This window comes from Colobus angolensis, unplaced genomic scaffold (assembly GCF_000951035.1).
Source record: "Colobus angolensis palliatus isolate OR3802 unplaced genomic scaffold, Cang.pa_1.0 Scaffold147, whole genome shotgun sequence".
Lineage (NCBI taxonomy): Eukaryota > Metazoa > Chordata > Mammalia > Primates > Cercopithecidae > Colobus > Colobus angolensis.
Window position 1 is genome coordinate 2809185 of NW_012114566.1, and position 25213 is coordinate 2834397.

Sequence of the window (25213 nt, forward strand, 5' to 3'; positions counted from 1 at the left end):
TAGTAGTTTGAGCCCTAAATCCTGGGAAGAGATATAAAGTATATTTTCTTTTCTTTTGCATATCAAATTAGGCAAGACACATTTTGCCACTGCTAACCTTTTATCAACCAATTCCCCCATTCCCAGTGTTCTATTCCTACAATTATATGGTTATAGCTTCCCTATGACCTCTCCCTTCCTTGACCTAAGGAGAGCACACAAATTCTAAGATCAACTCAAAATGCTCCGTAACCAAAAATCACCTCACCTCACCTCTCCAAATGTAAATATGCATGCCAAGACTGTTTATTCTAGACCTATTTTCCATTTTTCAAAGGTGCCCAAGCTTAATAAATCCAAATTAACCTCTAAATTGGGAAAAATTGGACAAGATATCAAAACTCTCTGGGGACAGAGACAACAAATGGGAATGTCAGCAAAGATGGGAAGCCTGCTTCTAGGGTACAGAAATGATATATTTTATGCTTTAATAGTCTCTTTCCTTTTTCACTAACTCTGAAACAGTATGCTTTTTGCTTGTTTTTATGAAATCCTTCTCACCAGCAGTAAAGGACTAGGGAAAAATTACTAAGGTAAGCAATCTTCCATCAAGGATATTATTTTTCCTTCACAAATTTATTTACACCCAATAGACAATACAATTGTTTCAAAGGTTTTTCACTCATGGTAAAATTAATGACAACATGTGTGAATTGCAAATTTTATTTCTGACTGTTATTTTGAAAACTTTGTAACATTTCAGGTTGTCAGAAACTGTACACAGACACACAATGATGATATAGACACACCTGACCCTAAGCCTATGGCCGCACAAAAAAATTTGCAAAAATGGTAATCTATATTTTAATATACTTCAAAACCAATACTTCAAAGATAAAGAAGCAATAAATCAATGTAGATCTTTATTAAGAATTGCTTGTTAACTTGCTTCTCTTTCAGACTAACCAATAAAGTCTGTCTTTTTCCCCCCATGGCACATTGAAATGCATTCCAAGACAATACACTTTGCTCTAATTAAAACATAGAATTAGTTTTATTCCTGGAGTATTTTCACTTCCACTGTGGTATCTGCGACTTTTGCAGCTGATGAACATTTCCAAAGAAAAGCTTATGCTAGGTTAGCAGATGTGCATTCTGAAAACTCCCCAAATTTGAGATAAACTCTCCCAGCCTAGAAGAACACGACCACACTGGAGCCTGTAATTAGACGAGAGCTCTGTGCTTCCTCTTTAAAAAACACCTCAATTGCAGTGAATCTCTTATAAAATTCCATGAAGATTTCATAAGACTCACCTCACTCAATAATGAGATTAAAATGATTTATATACAGTGTAGAGTACCCAAAATATTAATCTGAGAAACTTACTTGTGCTGATGTGATCAGACTTGCTGCTCTTTGGGGCTGGCCTTTCACACTGTGTGCCTGACCAGTTGGTAGAGCATCTAAAAATATCCAAACAACAAACAAAACAGATCAGTGAATAACAAAGCCCAGCAGTCTGCTAATGTAGAAGTTTTAACAAAATGAAATGTTACAGGAGCCAGTCAGCACAAATTCATGAATATTACATAGAGATTTCTGCTGATTTCTTGCATATTGTTAGTATGCTGAGTGTAACTTTCATTGGACTTCATTTGTTAAAATACTTTTTAAAATGTAGATTTATAGACATTTTACTTATTCTGTGTTAAAATTCGCACATTTTATAGCGATATTGAAATCTTCATTAAGAATTGGAAATTAATTCGAGAGTTACGGAAAATTACAAGTGGCCACTTACAAAAATTGAGTTTGCATGTTAAGCAAATCCTTCTATAAGTATCTGTGACTTGTTTTTCTGGTTGTTCTAAGTACAGAGTGGAACTAACTATCAAAGAGCAAATAGTCATCTGTCTATAGTTCAAGCTGTGGAGTTTTTACTCTCCTAAGTAGAGATAACAAAATACAGGGCTTTCCCATTTTAAATCATACTTCTATTAGCATGAAGTCGAGAATGTGCCCAAGTTTTTATTGGGAGAAGTTGTTTTTCCCATGTAAGTACTGTGACACTATGGTAAGAAATAGAAGACAATAATAGATCTGATTAAAAGCCACTATTTAAACATAAATCACAACTATGAAATTAGCTAGTTGCATCAAAATAAATGCTGGAATAGTTTTAGTTGTGTTTAAACAACATCTATTGGCTAACATAAGATGCCTTTGTGCATCTGTCACAGGAAATCCACAGAGAAACAATTTAATTGGCTTCAGTTTTTAGTTAAAATGACTGTCAAATACCACCATATCAAGAATAGCTGTACACAATAAAAAAAACAGCTTCTAGAGCCATTCCAAGTGTAACTCTCTGGGCATGGTGGGCCAAACTAAATAACTGCAATTTCAGTGTCTCTGCCAATTCTGACATAGCCAATTTTGATATCTGAGGCTGCTTCCTGAACTAAGCTTCTATGATGCTGTATGAATTATCTGTGATAGTCATAAAATCAGTATTGGCTGTCCTAAAACATGGGCAAACTCTCATAAAATCATTATTACTGACAAAATCAAATAATAAACATAAAAGTATTCCAAAGAAGCATATATAGACGTGAACACAATTGGCAATAAGGATACTATTAGATAAGAGTTATTTAATTAATAATGATAAATTTAAAACTATGAATATGGAACATGATTTAAATGAAAATTAATATTATTTATATTATGATTCAGGGCATCACTCATACATTAGCTCAACTTTTGTTGCTACATCATAAAAACTTACAAATTATATAATTTTCTATACATCATGTTTATTATAAACCATAATACAAGTAAATCATTAACACAGATAAATGCATTTAAGGCCAAGTCTACAACTCTGTCTGTATTAATAAAGTTAGGTAATGAAATAAGGATATTTTCAAATCATTAGAATAAAGTGAACAACAAATAAAATCATTGTGTTTGTTTTTTCTTTTTAATTTGTGGCATTTGCAGATGAATGATCTAGAAAAATGTTCCAATTCTTCATATATTGTAATCATTGAAACAGTCCACAGATAGTTCAAAATAATATATTTGGGAACATTTTGCAAATTCACTTGGAGTGAATTCTAATGATTGTGAAATGCTTTTTGTATTATGTAGCTTTACATCTGTCAAATCTTTCTAATTTACCCCTGAGAATATTTCATATGCTCCACTGAAAAACTAATGCTGACTGCTTAGTTATTTCATTACGTATTAATAGCTGTTGTGTACAAGTCTACATGTGTGCAATTATTTTGAATTATTGATTAAAATATCAAAATTTGCTTTATACATTATCTCATTTAAAAGAGAAAAAAAAAACTAAATCAGGTTCATCTCAGATAAGTGACCCAAGGCATATTTTATTGTGTTACTGAAAAAAGAACTTCTGGGACTCATTAGTATACTTTTGGAAAAGTTTTGAAGTCAGAAAGTGGAATTGCTTGAGAATTAGAAGATTAAATTTACTTGATCATATTATGGTTCTGACATGAACATCACGTATTTTTAATAATTTATAAAGTAATTATATTTTGAGATCTCCAGATTAGCAGAAAGAGGTTTTATTTTTATTTTTATTTTTTTTATTTTTATTTTTTTATTTTTTGAGACGGAGTCTTGCTCTGTCGCCGGGGCTGGAGTGCAGTGGCCACCGGATCTCGGCTCACTACAAGCTCCGCCCCCCGGGTTCACGCCATTCTCCTGCCTCAGCCTCCGGAGTAGCTGGGACTACAGGCGCCCGCCACCTCGCCCGGCTAGTTTTTTGTATTTTTAGTAGAGACGGGGTTTCACCGGGTTAGCCAGGATGGTCTCGATCTCCTGACCTTGTGATCCGCCCATCTCGGCCTCCCAAAGTGCTGGGATTACAGGCTTGAGCCACCGCGCCCGGCCAGAAAGAGGTTTTTAAATAAAGAGGATAAGGATAGTGTGATTCTTATTCCAAATTCTAGAATTATTTAAGTAGGACAGGTGTTTGTTAATATTATGATATAATTTTCTGATTTATCCATGGCTTAGGGTCCAGTATTTATGATAGATAAAAGAAGTCACCTGCTAGTGTTCATAATCCTCTTCTCTTTTAAATTGTGGGAGCCCATTTAAATTCATAATCTTTACAGAATATTTTACTTATTATATATTGGAAAAAATCTCAAAGACTGTACTGGAGAAATAATTAATTTTAACAGTTATACATCTTAATGTGCTGATGATCACTTTGCCATTCTCCTTATACTCCTTATAAAATAATGTTTTATGGCCAAAGATAAAATATGTTCCACTGTTCTGCATTTGTCTCAGTCTTAAAAAATCTCTTTTGGGTTATTAAATAGAAATCATTATTCTTGTTGCCTACCTTACAAAATTATAACTTAAGGCATTTGCTGCTCCACGAGTTCTTCCAGTGGTTGATTTAAGACCAAGTATTTTTGCCATCTTTACAGCAACCCATAAATCTTCATACTTTAAGTAGACTACAATGATCAAAGCCATTAATGGCAGAGCATTTAGGAAATAAAATATGTGCAGATCATCAAAATCTCCTGTCCAATTCCTTGCTGAATGATTTGCATAGCCATGCTGACTATAATTTCTCTGGCATCTATCCCTTTTTTATTATTCCTCAAGCAAAATCCATAGTCCATGTACTGGTCATCTTTAATATGTACTGTTGCAATCCACTATTCTCTGCTATTCATCCGGGGACAATTATCTTCAAGTTAGCCCTGTGCTAGGCAATCTTTTTTGTTTTCCTCACCATAGCAAACAGCTCTGTATCATTCATGTTAAAATTGCAAACGTTTCCCACTGCCCTTTGTCTTCGGACGATGAAAATCAGCTTTATCTTAAGTGCTGATCACTATACAACTGTAAATTATTTAACATTTTAAACAATTCCGTGAATTTTAAGTATCATTGGATCAGGAACAAATGGATGGATAGATAGACAGGTAGGTAGGTGGATAAATAGATACTTATTGACTATTCAAATAATTATTTATCCTTCTTTCTTTACATCATCAAATGAAGGTACCACTCTTAGCAGTTTCCTGCTGTCAATAGCTGCATGGTAAAAGGTATTGATTTAACATTATTTGACTTCTCTTTTTTCCTAGCATTATTTAATGCTAAATTGTTTCCTTAATCTTATTCTTTCACTTCCATAATAGTTGTATCTATAAGTGCTCTTAATTAGAGCATATTTTATGGTATTCCCTTATGCTATTCCCTTATGTTCCAGACTAGAATAATGATTATGAAAAATGAGAAATGTTGAAATTCAGATTCTGGGGCCCCATATATCAGAGAATTCTTCAAGTAACTTGGGATTGTGGTCAGCATTCTTCATTTCAACAAGGTGAATCTGATATAAATAATTCACAGGTCACACTTCAAGAAATATTTGAGATACATTATTATTATTATATTCTTACAGACTTTGTTCTTATACAAAATATCATTCAATGTCTTATTGTGAGGATGAGAATAATAATACAAGTCCAGCATGATCGCTCAAAAGATAATATAAGCTAGGTAGAAGATCCCTACACAGTACCTGGAGTGTGCTTATTTATTTATTTGTTGTAACTAATTCTCATCTGAATGTTACTGTATGAAACACATGGTGAGTTAATTTATCCTGTCCCTGAGCAGTTTGTGTAATTATTGTATAGCTACAATATTTTTTGTTTCAATTATAATTTTCTGTAGCATAAGGGAATAACTTTGTATAAAAGCAAGAGTGTACAAATATTACTAGGAGGCACAATAAACACTTTTAGAATATCTAAATAAGTTCGGCTTTTATAAGGGGACAAACTATAATCTTTAAAATGAAAGTTATTACATTTAGTAGCATAACTGTAAGACATATATTTAAACTGTCTAAAATAATAACTCTGAAATAGTAGAGTAATTATTACAGAGAGAATTAAAATGAGATATAAAAAAAAACTAAAGGTACATTAAAATCTTCAGATATTGTCCTTCCCGTAACAATGATCAATTTAGATGAACTGCTCTTGTCATTTTGCAGAAATGTGGTCTAGAGTCAACCACTTTGGGAGGACTTCAAAATAAAATAATGAGATTAATATCTGCTCTCTCTTTTCATCAAATTTAAAGGTCATGGGATTCTTCTGACCACAGTGAAATTCAAAGGTGAACCTTACAGCAATTTAAAATTGAATTTCTCCTCATATATACGTGCAAGGTTGCCCTTATTAACCATGATGATGGAGGCATTCAGAAAGGAATAATCTTTTAATATACCCCTTTCTTTCTCTACACGGGAAAAAGATAAGTGGCACAAGGGGATTAAAGAAGCCTTGGGAAAATTGTGCATGGTGTCATGCATGTCTCAGTGCACTTAAAATCTCATTTAATAAAAATAAAAAATATGATTGCAGGTTATGCATCAATTTATGCAAAAGCATTTTCATATAGTGAAGAAAATCAGAAAAATGCAGTTACTTGCAAAATACTTTTTTTCTGGTTAACTCATCAAATTACACTCTTCTGGTGGTGAGCATATAAAACTATATTTATATAATATTTCTCACTCGAAAGATCTACACTCTATGTATCCCTTGTGTCTTTTGTACTCACTTCCTTTGCAGATAGTAGCACTGCAAGATGGAAAAAAAAAAAAAAAAACCGAAAACAACAACAACAAAACCTAGCATTTTGGGACAGATACTTAGATATTTATTCATCTGCTTAATTTTACTTCAAAACCTTTCCATCTGTTATTATTTTTGCAACAATAGATCAAATTAGGTAATTTTAAAATTCTTAGATGACATTATTTCATGTATACATAAGGATTCTTATTTTTTATAACATGCTTCAAAAATTTTCTATCTCGACTTTTATGTGAAATGTTACATGAGGTTCAGTTAACACTAAACTTTGTGCTAGATCCTAGTATAGGTACTTTCATATAAAAATATATTCATATCTAAATTCTATGAGAATCCTATGAGTAGACATTATACAGTGTATAAAATGAGGAAGCGCATGTTCAAATAATCTGCCCAAAGAAGCAGAATAAGTGGTAGAAATAAGATATATATAGCACTATTATTTAATCATTGTTTTAGACAACAATGCCATGATCCTTTTAATTCAATACAGAAGTAGGAAGAAATGCTTTTCCTTTCTTTCTCATGCCCAGGAGAGTACCAGGCTCTTAATTTAAATGTAAAAATATTATTTAAACAAATGCAAATAAATGCATTTTTTTCCATTGTAAAAGTGTAAGAATTACCACACTGCCTTGGACCTGTGGTCAGCTGTGTCCAATAATCGGTCCCTGTCCATGACAGTGAGAGACATATTAATCTCCTTCTTGAAATCAACTTCACATTTTTGTGGTGTTCCAAAATACTGTAGATGTATCTAATATATCTTTAAAGATCTGTCATTTATAAATTCATCTAAAGTGTATAAACATAAATATACACTTATGTCTCAATTCATACAATTTTGAATGTCTACAGCAAGTTACTGTATATTTCATTCATTTGGTACTATAATTTCTATTTATTCAATACTGTTCTCAATCCAAATTTGACTGTTATGTTTTCTATGAGAATAGCTAGGTGTTATTTTGCATTCTTTATTCAAATAGCTTAAAGTAGTATTTTAAATTTATGTTTGTTGTAATAAATTTACTTGATTCAACTCTATAATAATACATTAAAATGCCTAGTTTTAAACTATTACATTAAACATTTGTTAGCTAATACTGATAAGATCAGTGAGTCAAAACTAATATTATTGTAATATTGAGAAAATTTGATCAGAGTTTTTGATTTCTGAGAAGCGTTAATGTGGTAAAGTAAAAAGAGAAATGCCATATTCAATAAAGTGTTTATTGAACTAATAATTAATTTAGGAAAAGGTAAAAATTAATGAGAAGTTTCTGTTGAAGAGGTAGCCATGAAAGAAATGAAATTAATAAAATGGATTATTTAAGTAATTTATTCTAAGACTGGAGGAGAAACATAAAAGAGAGGATAAAATTTAGTTTACCAAGAAATGATTCATAAAAGGAAGTTTGTTAAGTTTGGGTGATTTAAGTATGAATGTTTAAACATAAAATGTTGTGCAGTCTGCTTGAGTAGAAGTGGTCACTGAAGTGTTCAATGATGACTAAATATGTATTAAAAAAAAATCTCCAGTGATGGAAAACTTTTATCATCTAGATATTCTAGAGAAAATTTTACTGAAAGCTGATGAGGAAGACACAGGTATTTTTCTGAGTGAGTAGACAATTTCTGTTCCACTGAATATATTACATACATCAACTGAAAAGGAAAAGGAACAATCATAAAATTAATATTAAGTAATATGGTAGATGTAATTGAAGACATAAAAGTAGGCCATTACATTAGAAACAGTGGTTACAATTCTAGAGCTAAAGGTGGGAAGAAAAATGGAATTCTAGAGCTAAAGGTGGGAAGAAAAATGGAATGTGTGCTGCAATACCAGTGGAAAACTCCCAAGATGAAGGTCAATTCCAAAACTGGTTTAAAAATACAAAGCCTTGGGGAGAAATCTCAATACTTAGTGCCATGCAGACAAAGTTGCTAGCTTGCTACCTAAATATCTTATGCTTTAGGGCAAAGCGAGAGTAAACAATAAAGATTTCTTCTACAAAAACTCAACAAAGGCCCTTCCTATTTCTTAGGGTTTCAGAGCTACAGGGTGATGAGACCTGAAATTATAAAGGTGATGTCTAGCATATTCAACTGCAGTTATTAAGCACTGTTCAACATATATGTATTTATTCTATACAAATTTAAGGCAATAGTAGGATATCAGGAAGTGTTATTACAAGGTTTTGAGTATGTGAATGTCTTAATTAGTACAATATCTAACTCTGATTCTCTGAAAATATTCAATTCACTTTCAGTTCCAATGCTCCTGTGCTGAAATACTGATGCTAGCTACTTCATCACTTTAAAGTCTGAAACATTAGGAAATGAATAAGACATACAAATAGGATAGGATATCTGGTACTTCAGCATAGTCCTTGTTCTAGTTCCGAGATTTCTTTTTTTGTTGTTTTTGTTTTGTTTTTGTTGTTTATTTGTTTTGTTTTGAGATGGAGTCTTACTCTATCTCACAGGCTGGAGTGCAGTGGCACGATCTCGGCTCACTGCAACATCTGCCTTCCGAGTTCAAGCAATTCTCCTGCCTCAGCCTCCTTAGTAGCAGGGATTACAGGCATGTGCCACCACACCAGACTGATTTTTGTAATTTTAGTAGAGATGGGGTTTCCCCACGTTGGTCAGGCTGGTCTCGAACTCCTGACCTCATGATCCTCCCACCACGGCCTCCAAAAGTGCTGGGATTACAGGAGTGAGCCAGCGCTCCCAGCCCCAAGATTTCTTAATGATTTCTACATAGCTACCAAAATGTAACACCAAAGCTTTCTAGGGACCTTGTATTAGTGTCAATTTCAACTACCCATTTACTTAGCATTTAGCCGTCTTCAAAATCTAGAAACTACACTCTCAATATATTTTTAAATTTTGTAATTGTTTAAAAATAATGCAATCAAAAAGTTGAAATAAACAGATAAAATGAGAAAGATTTGTTTAAATCAAGCTTCAGTATGAATTAACAAATTTGTCTATCTTGCATAAATGTTAGTCATAAAACTGTTACCAGATTTGTTTAACATTTGTAGGAAGATGTTGCAGACAGAAATTTCTGAAAGCTTATGACAAAATTACCCATTCACACACATTTCTTTCCTAATCCCAGTGTTAGATTACTTTTCTTAGACCCAAAGTGAGAAGGTTTAAACAGACAATGCCCAAAAAATTGATTCAGAAAGTAGAGACAAATGTCTTCACTAAATCTAAAATGGTACAAAATATTAAAGTAGTATTTTACATTACAGAGAATACTATTTGGAGTGAGTCAAAAATATCTTTACATATTTGATCACTGTACAATCACAAATATGCTGTATTTTATTTTTTTCTCTACTTATATATGCACTCATAAATTTCTAAAGGCACCTTTGACTGTGACTATGCTAGACTATGATTTACCTAGAGGTAGAGGTTATCAATTATTCATCTTTGTATTCTCTCATTTCTTGAACAGTATCCAGTAAATATTCAGTAGATTATCTTTTACTGATCAATATATTTGATGTTTGATAAATGAATAGACGAATGCATAAAAACATGGAAAAGGCATAGTTGAATACATAGGAATGCACATACATATATAGAAATTTCATATATATGTGCATTCCCTATTCTGCAAAGAATGTATAGCATCATTCATAAGAACATGCTTTCATCTAATTATCAACCAGTCATTTCTCACTGAAAGGAAGGTTAATCCACTATGGGAAACTTTTTACATATAAGACCAGAGAAAATAAGTTTTTAAATTTTATTCCTTCTTTCTTTATTCACTCATTCTTTAATTCATTAATTCTTCCATTTTTAAGTGAGATGATTATATTCTAGTACTTGGGCATATGTAAATTGTATTCATTCAGTCATGTAAATTGTGTGTCATTCAGTTCTTGTCCCAGGATGACAAATATTTAATTTTAGAAGTGTTCACTTGATGGGTACTTCAATGTGAAAAATGATTTTATATAAAAAAACAAACAAATATACAATTAAATGTAATTTAATTTTATCAATTCATTTAAATAAATGATTATTTTAAATTTAAGTGCTGGTATGGATGACACAAATAGTGTATGTGAGTTTTGGAATTAGCCAGGCCTGGGCTGAAATCTAGACTCCTCTCCTTACAAAACATGTATCTTCAAGCAAGTCACCTCATTTCAGATTACTCATTTCTAATAAGAAAGGAGAGTAATACTTCCTGCATGCATCACACGTTGAACTCAGATATAGCCTCTTATATTTTCATATTTTAACCCTTAGGCTTCCCCTTAAATCTACTTTCTTTCTTCTTTTACAGTTTTAATTTTTCTATTTTTTTTTTTTTGGAGACAGAGTCTTTCTCTGTTGTCAGGCTGGAATGCAGTGGCACAATCTCAGCTCACTGCAACCTCTGCCTCCCAGGTTCAAGTGATTCTCCTGCCTCAGACTCCTGAGTAGCTGGGACTACAGGCATGTGCTATCACGCCCGACTAATTTTTGTATTTTTAATAGAGATGGGGTTTCAGCATGTTGGCCAGGATGGTCTCGATCTCTCGATCTTGTGATCCACCTGCCTCAGCCTCCCAAAGTGCTGGGATTACAGGCGTGAGCCACCACACCCAACCCTTCTTTTTCTTTGTGTAAGGCAATAAAACTCAGAAAAAAAAAAAAAAAAAAAAAAAAATTTGCAGGTTTTTTGAGAGATTAAGAGATAAAATGTACATAAAATTTGTACCATCTGAGTTAGTTTAACAGCTGATAAATAACATGAATATTAAATTTAAAAAGTGCATATGGCATACCAATATCCATATAATTATAATGTCTGATTTTATTCCCAACAGAAAAAAATAGGCTTAAGTTTTTCTACTCCTTTAACACGATGGCTTTTTCTGCTACCATCCTAATGTGAAAAAAGGAGAAATAAAATATTTCCCTAAATTATGATAATATCAGCAATTATTAATCTATTTTCTATTCTTAAGCAAATGTTGCTGGTAAGCATATGAGTCTAATTCTTGTCTAGGAATTGTATAAAGTTAATTTTGTATCAAGTGCTAGGTTGAAGGTTAATTAATCTAATTTTATTGACTTGTTTAAGCATGAAAGATGAGCATGAAATAAACCTTTGTCGTTATAAACATCTGAAATATGAGGTTGTTTATAGCAGTAAAATCTAAGAAAAGCGGTCTAATAAAGACAAAATAATTTAAATGAATAAACAGTTAATAGTTATGCAAATAATATATAATGTATTGGGTTTGGTTTATTTGGTTATTCTGACCTATTTATTATATTTAAGGCTAAGAATATGTCCCAAATCAAGGGAAAATAGCATGATGACATCAGAACTGCTTGATAATAGCTCTCCGATATACAACTATGTTAATTGTTCTTTATTAAGCAGTGTCACTTGTACCTCAAAGCACAAACTAGAGTTTAAACTTGGACAGAAAAATATGATATCTGTGTTCCTTTTGTTCCCCATGGCATGACTAGCATGGCGAAAGCTAAAGTAACCTACAACCTCTTACCTAGAATCATAAAGGATAGACATTGATGTGACAGTTTTTCTCAGCCTTTACTGCTCCAAAGACATGCACATTTTAGAATTTGTTCTTTGAAAATATGCCAAGGGGGAGAAAGCAAATCAGGGACATACAATGTCCTGACTTTTGAAATGTGGACAGCACTGGCTGCTGAAGTTGAATTGCTCAATATCCCTGCTGAAAAGTTGTGGTCTGTTTGAAATCACTCATGACAACTTCCTTAGTCTCTTCTTAAGCATCCTCTAAGGGGCCACAAGGTCACTGGTCCACATTGAGGAGTGCTGCTCAGCCTGACAGCAGGACCGGTGAAGAGTAAATTGGGCAGCCTCCTTTCTGCAAGGCCAATGTTTTGAGGAACCAAAGCCGTAATTAGTTATCACAATATAGAGGAATAATTTCTACCTTTCTAAAACTTGTGACAGAAACAGAACTCATTATGTTCCTCCCAAATGCTTTCCGACAAATCTTCTCCAATACCTGTGCATTTTCTTATGTATTACTCACCCTAAGGACTTGGAAAATAATGCTGAACACTTAATAAAATAATTAGATTGGAGCAATCACAAAACTAAAGAATATGACGAAGTGCTTAATTCAGATCACTCTCTAAATGAATGTCCCTTTGGTACTTACATATTCATCTTGCATCCTTCTGCCTTAAAAAACATCCACTTTAAAAATATAAGATCTAGTTCCTGCCCATATTTTCTAAGGTAACTGAGGGAGGACACCCTAAATAGAACTTGAGCTGTCTGTACATATTGTAGCCCCCTTCCCAGTCATTAATACTGTCACTGTCATTGCACTACTAACCTTTCGTTTATGCCAAATTTTACCTAATTTTTGAATAACAAGCACTTTTAAAAAATACTCTTATTTTATTGCTGGACTCCTAGAAGTTCAAATTACAGCAAGTTCTGATAATTTTGTTTCTCATCTATTGCAGTGGTTTTTAAATGTTCATTTTGTGGGTTTACTATGTTGAAGACAATATTCTATGTTCTTTAGATTGTTTTTAATGTTAAAAAATGTAATATATATAAAGAGACAGATGTCATTTGCAATTTCCATATTAAGATGAGGAAAGAGGTTCAGAGAAGAGCAATTGAGCAAACAAAACAACGTGGAGTCCTGACAGTATAGACGGGCCTCTATACTGTTTTCTGTGCCTTATTTACCATTAAACCCACTAGCCATTTTTTAATTGAAAAATCTTTGTCTTCCTTTACATCGCAAATTAGGAGTCATTATGAAATCTATTTTTTCAAACCAATGGGATCTTTTTCTATCAGATCACTGTGTCATTAAGACTTTTCTAAGACATTCATATAGCTGTGACACTTCATATTTCAAATGTTATCAGTGTTCCTCTACTGCTATATGATGAATTTCAAACTCTAGCTAAGCATACCATATTCCTGAGAATTATTTCATGGTCTAATGTTATTGTCCAATACTCTTTCAACAGCACCATTTATCTCACACCACTCAAATGCCTGAAGCACAGACTGTATTTCTCCTTGCCTCATCTTTTTCCTCAAATACACTCAGAGGCTCCAAAGGACGGAGGATATACCTGACTTTCCTCTTATTCTCCATCTGTTTTTGAGAGACAATCACAAAGTAAAAACACACAACAAACAAAAGGCAAAGAAAGGAGAAAATGAAATAAATTAAGTTTTTCTAGTAAGTTAAGATACGGTATATTAAGCCTGTCTAGTTCTTTTCTTAGAGATATTTAATGTAAGTTCCAGAACACTCAGGAAACATCATATAATAGTTTTAGAAAGTATCACAGAGACGAGAAAACCGATCAAAAATAATAGTAAAATAAATCATTTTTCTATTATTTTCTGACTCTCCATTCTTTGAAAATTTATTAATGAAGGAAGCTGTGTTATTATAATTGTGATAGAATGATAAGCATATCATAAGCTGCCATACCCCATAATACAATACAGGAACTAATAGTAATTATTTAACACTATTCATTAAGAACATATTACATGGAGAATACATGCGACCTATTGGGGTAAAATAGATAAATCAGACATAATCTCTTACTTGAAGTAATTTACAACCTGCTGGAGAGAAATAGACATCTAAATTTAAAGACGCCATGGAATAGAACAGGCAGCATTCCCAGGCCAATTTCATAAAAATATGTTTCATGTCCAAAGGCCACACACAGATGAGAGGTCAATCGTAGCCATAAAATATGGAATATCATAGAGTAATGTGATAAATGTAAAAACCGACGCACGCGCACGCACACACACACACACACACAGATGATGAAAGAAAGGAGATGATTTTATAAAGAACCATTTTCCCCAAAAAGATAAACAAAAAACAGATGCCCATATAAATCTAACCAAAAAAAAGAAAAAAAAAAGATGCAGGCAAAACGCTCATAGCAAGTTACTTTTAGTGAAGAAGTAGAACATAAAAACTAACATTGCTATCTTGTTTGCGACCACATGGAGAATTGTTCTTGCTATGGGCAAGAAGCAATAATATATATTATAAGGAGTGTCCTGGAGTTTTGCCATCCTGCCATTTCAAAAACACTGAGTGTCTGAACTGATGTGATTTCAGAAGCAATGCAATATTAAAGTTAGGTCTTTTGAGTTCTCCCTTTTCTGACATTTCAAATAATTTTAAAATGTTGTATTTTCTTCTATTTTTAAAAGAGAATATGAATTACATAAAAATTATCTGTACAAATTAAAGATTACCCAAATTCCAGCAATAAGAGATGTCATTGTTAACATTTTTATGTACTGCCTTTAATATTCTCTGTGTATGTACATGTGTATTATACATAGATATATACACATTTGTCATACATATGTATATATAAATATATATATGTGTGTATATATATATCTTTTATAAGATTGGGTCATATGCTTTACATATATTACATTATTAGCCACAACTTTGTGGTGACTATTCCTACCTTTGTATTTATTGTTTTTGATTTGTTTCTGGGACGAAAATCCCTTTCCCTATATAGCCAGATGGCCCATTCCCACATTTACTTAAGGTCTTCATGCAAATACCATCATCTCAGGAAGGCTTTCACTGGCAATCCTAATATTAGATTTCAAATCTCCCCTCAAAATTCCATATCCCTCTTTTCTGCTCTGGTTTTCTCTTAACAGCTTTTAACATTATTAATACACTGAACAATATCGTAAACATTTATTTTCTTTATTTTCTGTCCTCACCCTCTTAAGACATGAAGTTCTACAAAGTCAATTTTTCTTTTTGTGTCTGTTTTGTTCACTGATATGTCCTCTAGTGAATAGCATAGTGTCTGGTATATAGTAGTTGGTCAGTAAATATCTGTTGATGAATGGATGTAAGAAGAGAATATTGGCACTGTAATATTTATATGTATAAATATATTTAAATTATATATATGTATAAATATAAATAAAATATATTATGTATATTTTAATCTCACCAGGCAATGTATGAACAAGGTAAGGGACAGAAAGCTGAGATTCTAATTCTTATAGTCTGTGGGTCTACTGGCATAGGGATTTATAATAAGTAAGAGGTGAAAAGGATGATTCTCTCTTCTGTAGTTGGGCATAATTTAGGCTACTTATATACCTAGACATACACTGCCATGTTACTTTAGAGCATGAGGGAAATAAATCATGAAATCATAAAGGAAAATTAAACAGAAATATGTATTTTTGACTCAAGAATGTTATGACTAGTTCCTCAATGTTAACAACAGTGTTAACAATAGGTTTTCTGTTACTCATTAATTTTGTTGCTAGTAACAATCTTTGTCTTTTCAATGTCTACATAAGTATTTTAGAGAAATTTGGGAAAAATTTGTATGTGAGACTGTGATTCTGGCCCAAGCTGTAACCATTTCTAGACAAAATCCAAATAGGATTCACATTTAAATACATGAACATCATAATTTTATACTATTCTAGTGAACAATTAGTCCAAATCCATTATTTTACAGACAAGGGAAATGGGACACACAGAGGGGATGTAACTTGCCCAAAGAGACAGTGAGCTTGAATCTATAACATTGGACAGATTTCTAATTCTTAGTGTTAGTTCAGAAAATTAATGATATGAGTACTCAGACATTTATGTAAATGTACAGAAGTATATATCCTAGAAAAAAGTAGTAAAATATGAACAAATACACACCTAATTATTGAATGATATGGTGTTGGTTAAAGTAGGGAAAATCCAGATATTGGAACACTGGGCACCCATTAAAACTAAAAGCATTTAATTATACAAACTAACATGCAATGCTGTTTGTAATGTATAGTAAATAAACATAAGAGTGTGTATCATTTTTTAGTATATAATCTGCAAAAGTATATTTACATAGATATACTTAGATATACATAGAGGAACTGAACAGAAACCAAAATAACAGTGGGTAATACTAGGAAATGTGGATATTGTAAGAAATTCTCAGAATTGCTAATTTTTTATTTCTAAAAATGTTTATGGTCTCATAAATAATAAAATAGGGAAGGTAAATTTAATACTGGCTTTGAAAGTTTGTTTTTTTTTTTAATTATAGTATGCAAGGAAATAGTTTATATTAGTCTCTGCTCGAATGCAGAAAGAATTGAGTTAGATGTCTTTAGGTATATAGAGAACCTTTAGTAATTTCTCAGAAGAATTAATATTAAAAAATCAGAAGAAAATGAAATATGTACAAAAATATAGACTTTTAATTTTTGCTACTTGACTACAATGACAAAACTTTAGCTAGGAGCTTTTTGGGAAAATAGAAGCTAGAGTATGGAATGCCCAAGGAAACTCCAGCAAGTTACCTCAATAAAACCATATATCACAGTGATACACCTTCAACATTTAAAAATAAAAGCTAGTTTTAATAACAAAGTCATGCAGAAATAAAAAAGACCTAGTGTCACTAAGCACAGATTTTAAGATTAGTTTTATCTGTCCCCACATAACATTTCTTTCCTATGGAAGTTTTTTTATGTGCATACTATTATGATCATCTTAAAGAGGAAGAAACTAAGGTTTGGAGAGGCTAAAAGGCTTTACCAACAGTAATGGAGGAATATGTATCTGAATCCAGGGAAGTCCGAATCCAGAACTTGAATTCTTTCCTGTTAATGTTTCTTCTTGTGGAATCAACATAGCTTCTTTACTGTCTGGCTCACCTTTGATAGTGAAGATACTGGCCAATAAATGGTTCCCTCTAGTGTTGTCAACATAGCAGACTGATATGAGCAGAATATAAATTTAAATAGGCTTTCAAAATCTAGAAAACAGGAGGAATACTTCTAAAGTAGGGAGTCCTTGACCTCCCCACTCTCCTCTGCTATATCCCTTTGTGAATGCCAAGCACTGGTGATTTACATCTAGGAGAAGTTTATTCGTACATTCCCATATCTCCCTAGTCGTCAGTGGTAGGAGTCTGCAAGGGGAGTGGTCGCTGTGCTGTGGAGGATATATAACCAAAAAGAGGCTATGGAAATGTGCAAAAACCAATAAAAAATATGTTTATTTGTTTTATTTTTGAGACAACATTGCCCAGGCTGAAATGCAGTGAAGCAATCACAACTCACTGCAGCCTCAACTTCCCCAGCTCAGCTGATCCTCCTAGATCAGTCTCCCAAGTAGCTAGGACCATAGGCGCACACCACGATGCCTGGCTATATATATATTTTTTTTTTTTTGAGACGGAGTCTCCCTCTGTAGCCCAGGCTGGAATGCAGTGACCGGACCTCAGCTCACTGCAAGCTCCGCCTCGGGTTCACGCCATTCTCCTGCCTCAGCCTCCCAAGTAGCTGGGACTACAGGCTCCCGCCACCATGCCCGGCTAATTCTTTTGTAGTTTTAGTAGAGACGGGGTTTCACCATGTCAGCCAGGATGGTCTCGATCTCCTGATCTCATGATCCTCCCGCCTCAGCCTCCCGAAGTGATGGGATTACAGGTGTCAGTCACCGCTCCAGGCCCATGCTTGGCTAATTTTTTATCTTTTTTTGTAGAGATGGGCCAACTTTTGCCATTTTGCTCAGGTTGGGCCTGAACTCCTGAGCTCCAGTGATCTGCCTACCTAGGTATCCCGAAGTGCTGGGGTTATAGGCATGAGCCACCACACCTGGTCTGAAAATATGTTCTTAATAGACTGGCCACCAGTGGATTTGCCAGCCAAACTGCATCTGGTGATACATCAAAAATCCAGTGGTCTTCCTTCATTTTGCCCTTTCTCTGACCCCTTTAGTACAAATGGCAGCAGTTAATGCTGAGGTGGTTAAATCCATGAGCTACACCCATAATCCTTTATAGCAAATGACTGTTCAGCCATACCCTTGATTTCTTCTTCAAAACATACTTTCTACTTAATTTTGCAACATGACGAGGCTGAGAATTTTCTAAATTTTCAATTTCACTTAACAATTCCTTCAGTTGATCTTTCCCCTCTCATTGTTTACTACCAGCAGCAAGGAGAAACCAGGCCATGACTTTCACATTTTGCATAGTCTCTGCTAAATGTAAAATTAATCACTTGCAATTTCTACCTTCCACAAAACGCTAGACAGAACGAAGTTCAGTGGAGCTCTTTGTCACCTTTTAACAAGGATCACCTTTCCTCTGGTTTCCAAAAACATGTGCCTCCTTTCTGAGACTTCACCAGAAGTAACTTTAATATCCAATAATCTCTTAAAAGTAATTGAGGTATTTTTGTTTTTTTTTCTCCACATGTCCCTCAACATTCTGCCATCTTCTTCCTATTACCCAACTCCAAAGCCACAATCACATTTTTAGGTATTTGTTACAGCAGCACCACAATTCTGGTATCAAAATATTCATTAGTTTGCTATGGCTGCCATAAAAGTCACAAAGACTGGGTGGCTTACACAACAGAAATTTATCTTCTCAAAAGCTGGAAGGCTGGGATTGAGATGTCAGCACATTTTGGTCTCTTCTGAGGCCTCTCTTCTTGGCTTACAGAGAGCTGCCTTCACATGGTCTGTTCATTCACAAGGTCATCACTGTGTGTACAATGTGTCTGATACCTCCCTCTCTGTTCTTATCACCCTTCTTACAAAGACACCAAATTGGATTTGGAATCACCATAATGAAACATTTTTTTGTTTTGTTTTTTGGGTTTTTTTTTTTTTTTTTTAACAGAGTCTTGCTCTGTCGCCCAGGCTGGAGTGCAATGGCTCAGTCTCAGCTCACTGCAACCTCCGCCTCCCGGGTTCAAGCCATTCTCCTGCCTTAGCCTCCCAAATAGCTGGAACTACAGGCATACACCATCACGCTCGTATAATTTTTGTATTTTTAGCAGGGATAGAGTTTCACTATATTGACCAAGTTAGTCTTGAACTACATTGGCCAGGCTAGTCTTGAACTACTCACTTCAAGTGATCTGTCTGTCTCAGCATGCCAAAGTGCTGGGATTACAGGCGTGAGCCACCACACCTGGCCATTTTAAACTCAATCACCTCTTCAAAGGCCCTATCTCCAAATACAGTCCCATTCCAAGATACTGGGTATCAGGTCTTCAACATATGAATTCAGGGAGAGGGAGGCACAATTCAGCCCATAAAATGAAAAAAAAAATTGCCTATATATATGTACATATATACACACACATATGTATATATACACACACGTGTATATATACACACATGTATATATACACACGTGTATATACACACACATATATGTATACATACACATGTATATACATATATATGTATATACATATATGTTATTTTCTCAATGAAATTTAATTTATTTAGTTTGAGATCTTAAGTCCAATTCAATCAGTATTTACTATTCACTAGCTATGTGCCACACACAGGGATACCCGAGTTGAGACGAATGAGAGAATAAGGGTTAACTAGAAAAAAAAGGTAGGAGACACATTTGGGTTCAGTGAGCTATTTGAGCATAGACACCTAAGTGTGGAATGGTGCTGCGTTATGCAGTGAGTATATGCGTGTGTGTGCCTGTGTTCATGTCAATAGGATAGTAGTAGTGGGGCAGGTAGGGTAATTACATTTCTTTAGTTTTGGAGCATGAAATCTATTTTGGATATTGCTGAGAAGTAATGCTGGGGAGGTAAGATTGCCAAAAAAAAAAAAAAAAACTTAAATTCGACGTAATAATAGTCTAACATTAGGGAGAAATCTTAGAAGGTAGGAAGTCATGGTCAAGTTATGATTGAGTTCAATAATCCTTCACAGTAGTAGTGATTTCTATAGCTCACAATAAAACTTATTTAATAGTACAAACATTGTCAAAATAACACATTAGATTTTTTAAAAAAATATATTGTTTTAATATTATTCAATATATCTACTTTAATAAATGTAAAAATGTCCCACAAATAAATGTGAAAAAAGACTAGTTTTTATTCTTTTTTCTAGGCTTCTCTTGGAGTTTTCTTTTTATTCCACACATAGTTATAAGTAAAAATGACCATCAGGAGACAAAAGTGAATCCTTTCAAGGAACAAATTTATTCCTTAAATTGAAGGCTACAGTAATAACATTTCTATGTGAAAAAAACTATCACCTTCATAGATCTGGATACTATATGGATAGTCCAAAAGTGTGTAAGTTTTGCACAATTCAAATAGTTTTTCAATCTATGAAGAAAATAAAAATATATCACCAGCAAAACTAAAGCAACCACTATATTGTATCCCTGAAAGCAATGTCTGTTTCCTGTAAAGGTTTTTAGATGAAACAGTGCATACTTACTTTTCATTAACAATACATGACCACTGCCAATTGAGATCCGTGACTAAAAACTATTTCCAAAAATCTCCTCTGGTGAGGAAAATTGACCACTAGAAAGATATCTGAGGATTTCATATCCCCTTAGCTGGACTCTTTTTTTTTTTATTGTCCATGATCATTGACACTTTATTTTACATTTTACTTATACTCATTTACATTTTAGTACCATGTGATTTATAAATATCCTAGGTAAAACAATGGCAATCTTACATATTCTGGAAATTTCAAATCTGAGGAACATGAGTGTGAAATCCTCCTGAACCATCTCTCTCTCCTTCCCGGGTCCTAATAGCAGGCCTTGAACAGTGCAAAACAGTCTTCTTAAATACATTAGTCTTTCTTGTCATAAAAATATTTTCCTCTAGATAATACTTACTGTTTTTTTTAATTCATAACCAAGTTTTCAGAAAATAATCTACATTTTTCACAACTTCTTCTCCTTTTAATTATTTAACTATAGTCTCGTTTCTATCTCTATAGTGCTTCCAAAACAGTGCTTTCACACTGGCTGTCTAACTGAGAAATCCAATAAACCATTTATAACACTTGTCCTCTTTGAACTGTCTGGAGTTGATACTCATTGGCACTCTATTCCTTTGATTTGTAGGAATCTACTCTTCAGTAAATCTCCCTCAACTTCTAAATCTTCTCATTTACTTTTGTTGATTCCTGTTTGAGACAGTAGCAAAATAGTGGTATTTCTGAGGGTTCCAACCTTAATTTTCTAATCCTCTTTCCATAAACTGACTCTTGTGTCATGGCATAAAATGTACCTAATAAACTGTCCCCAACATATCTCTTGAGCCTTCTCTTCTCCTGTTGTGCATATAACCTTTTTCTATTCTCAGCTACCTTTATCTTTTATTTTTAGATCTATTCTCCTTTGATTGTGCTATACCCTCTTTTGAAAAAGATTTTCAACCCCTTCTTTCCTATAAAACTACAATATGTTTTCTAAAAATACTGTGAAAATGTGTCTTCATGTATAAAGCCTCCCACTTTTCCACTAGGAATCATTAATTCATCTCTATTCAATTGTTTTCCCAGAGCACTTTGGTCATATTTCTATTATAATAATTATCAAAAGATATTTTAATTTTCTAAAAGCCATTCATCTTCCCAAAATGAATTTTTAAGTTCCTCTAAAGTAAAAACTATTGAGATTGTTACAGCATAAAGACTGCAATGCAGTGTAAGAATTATAACCAGGGTACGGACTTTAGAATTGAACAGGGCTGGTCTGTGTCTCAGACATGCACCTCTTCCTAGTGTGTGACCTTAATGTTGTAATCTATGAAAACGGAATAACAATTAGATAATAATAATACTTATGGTTAACAGTCTATCTTCACACATAAAATGTGTAAAGGGTTTAATACAGTACATGGTACAGGGTATTTGCTAGGTCAGTTTTAGCTGTTATTGTCTTCAAAATTTTACAGAGACTCACTCATCATAGATTATTACTAAGTATTTAGTAAAGAAATTGATGAATAAACAATAACAGAGTGTAATTCTTCCTTGCTTCTCATATGCTTTAAGTGGATAAGGAATGCAGTAGAGTCGTCTTCAGTATCTGTGGGGAACTGGTTCCAAGACTTTCCTTGGATACCAAAATCCTCGGATGCTCAAGTCCCAGATAAAAAATACGGCATCGTATTTGCATATAAGCTATGCACACTCTCCGCTATATGTGTAACATCTCCAGATTATTTTTCATACCTAATACAATGTAAATGCTATGTAAATAGTTGTTTTACTGTATTATTTAGAGAATAACGACTTGGGAAAAGTCTGCACAGAAAAATTTGGAAAGGAAAAGTCTGTATGGGGTCAGCACAGACAAAATTTTTCTTTCCAAATACTTCTGATTTGCACTTGGTTGAGCCCACAAATGTGGAGTGTAGGGATATAGAGGGTTGATTGTATACACATTATGCCCACTATCAGAATAGATTTTAAGGCATAGAAGACCAAGGTACACACATTTCCAGATACAGAGATAGATACAGAAGTACACAAAAGTAGGAGAGGTTGCTCTAAACTCCCACAATTAATATATTTTTTCCTGGTTAGATAGGCCAATTATTTTTAAATTGTATGACTTTGATGATACTTAGTAAGAGCAAAAAGTGGAAAAAAAAATTAACGTGGGCTGCTACACCCATGAGAGATTTTTATTCTGGTAACACAGGCACATTCTCTGGATAGGGAGTCATCCTGAGACCTATTTTTGGGTGGGAAAGGTGGGCCTGAAATGGATATATTTTGCCCAGAATTAGTGAGACAGGGGCAGGACAAATGAAGACTGGGATTCAGAGGAAGCATTACTGGTATTCTAAAATAGAAATAAAATAAGTACCTGAATCAATTTTTGGCCAAGGAGAACCTTAGATATACTAACTCTGAAATGTTAATGAATCTATTGTTCTCTTCATTCTTTTCTCTTGTTGCAATGCCCAAGTTCAAGCCCTAATCACTTGATACTTGAAGTGTGGTCAAACCTTTTGATGTAGAGTCCCTGTGGGTGATCTACAAGACTTTCCTTTACATGCCAACAAGTATCACCTTCACAACAAAACTCCTTCAGCTCAAGCCTCTGCCTCAAGTCTCAGCAACTCATTATGAATAAAATAGTAGCATTTTGGTAATAAAATATCTGAATTTTAATACAACTGTGCTTTAAAACCACTACTAGGTACTTTGAGATTACTGGAAGTGATCAGATTCCAATCAGGGCTACTCATTATGACACTGGTTATTAAGGAGTATATGCCAGATGTGATCGATCTCTAAAGCTCAAAGGCACAATGCAAAAATAATTTCCATTGTGATGAACATTGACAGTTACCCCAAAGGTGATCCTAGAAATTTCTCAGAGGAGATGAGTTTACTTTGCATATATGTTCAAAACGCTACAGACTGAATCAAGAGAGAATGATTTAAACTATTAAGAAACAAAGTTTCTGGAAATTTTTCAGACTGTAAAAAAAGGCTTACTCTAAGACTTTTCATCTGTAAAGAGGGTCTTACTGATGAAGGTAGGGCAGTTCTCAGTACAATTTTGGAAAACAAAATATAGCGCTTCATCTGTGTTTGAAATAAAAAGTCAGTTACTAAATAAAAATTAGCATTCCAAATATAGTATACAGAAATAGTCTTAAAACACCTGCTTCTGTACTTCTCTAATTAAAAGCTGCACTTTTCTAGCAAATGTATTTTTATTAAACAGTTCCACAAGCTTTTACAGGTATTATATTTCTAGACACTCTAGCAGTCTGTGGTGCGCATACTTGCTGGTGAGTGAAGCAAAGGTTAAGTGTGTATGACATAGATGAGCCCCGAGATTAAGTATACTCTGTGAAATGCATGTGGATGTTCATGATTTAAATCAATGAACTGTGGCCTGAAATGATGTCACACGAAGCGCAGCGGTAAGTGGAAGGTTAAACCTACTTGCATCTCGGCTCATTAAACGCAGTTAAAGTGCAAATCCCCTCATTCTGACAGTAGTGATCACAAGGGTTCTCTTTCTGGTCACAGCGCTGACTTTTAAACCCCACAGAGCATCTGCAGAATTTCAGTAAAATACAGCTAAATAAAGCGTCTGACTTTTTTGGTTGCTAAATATGTTTTAAATTCATTTCATACAGAGATAGTAACATTTGAATGAAAGGTTCCCAGATATGCTCACTTCTCTCTCAAACACACTCATCACATGCTACTCTGACAAGGTCGGGAGCGGGATGCAGATGTGGGTTATACGTGGGCATCATCCTTCCAGTCAAACGGTGATGAAACTCCCAACAGTGACCATGTAATCTGAATGATTTTATTTCAAATTGTCCACTCTGGATAATCAGATCATGGAGGGGGGGAATATATTAAATTCCAGATTTTCTCAGGAGCACTATGGATATACTCAATATTTTTCCTAGGTGTTGAGAAACCCAGACACTCAAGTTATTCTAAAGGAGCCAGGGGCTTAATAGGTTTACATAATAAAACAGTCTAAGTCTCATACAAACATCAAATAGCATTATACATTTGAAAGAATATTACAAGTTCTTTAGAAAAAAATGGCCATAAGTACCAAAGGATTCATAAAAGATGATTATCTCTGGGCTTCACATATGAGAATAAGGTCAATAGAATTATTACAATTTTCTCTGGTATTTCCAAGTTCAAAGGTCTATGCATGTCTGAAATGG

General features: G+C 33.8%; 1 protein-coding gene across 1 annotated transcript in view; it reads right to left on the reverse strand.

Moving 5' to 3' along the window:
* LRP1B (low density lipoprotein receptor-related protein 1B) overlaps window positions 1-25213 on the reverse strand; it is a 1318888-nt gene that overhangs the window by 13232 nt on the left and 1280443 nt on the right. The window contains exon 86 of the mRNA XM_011935709.1: window positions 1367-1443. Within this exon, the coding sequence (XP_011791099.1) occupies window positions 1367-1443 (77 nt within the window). The remainder of the gene's footprint in view (window positions 1-1366; window positions 1444-25213) is intronic.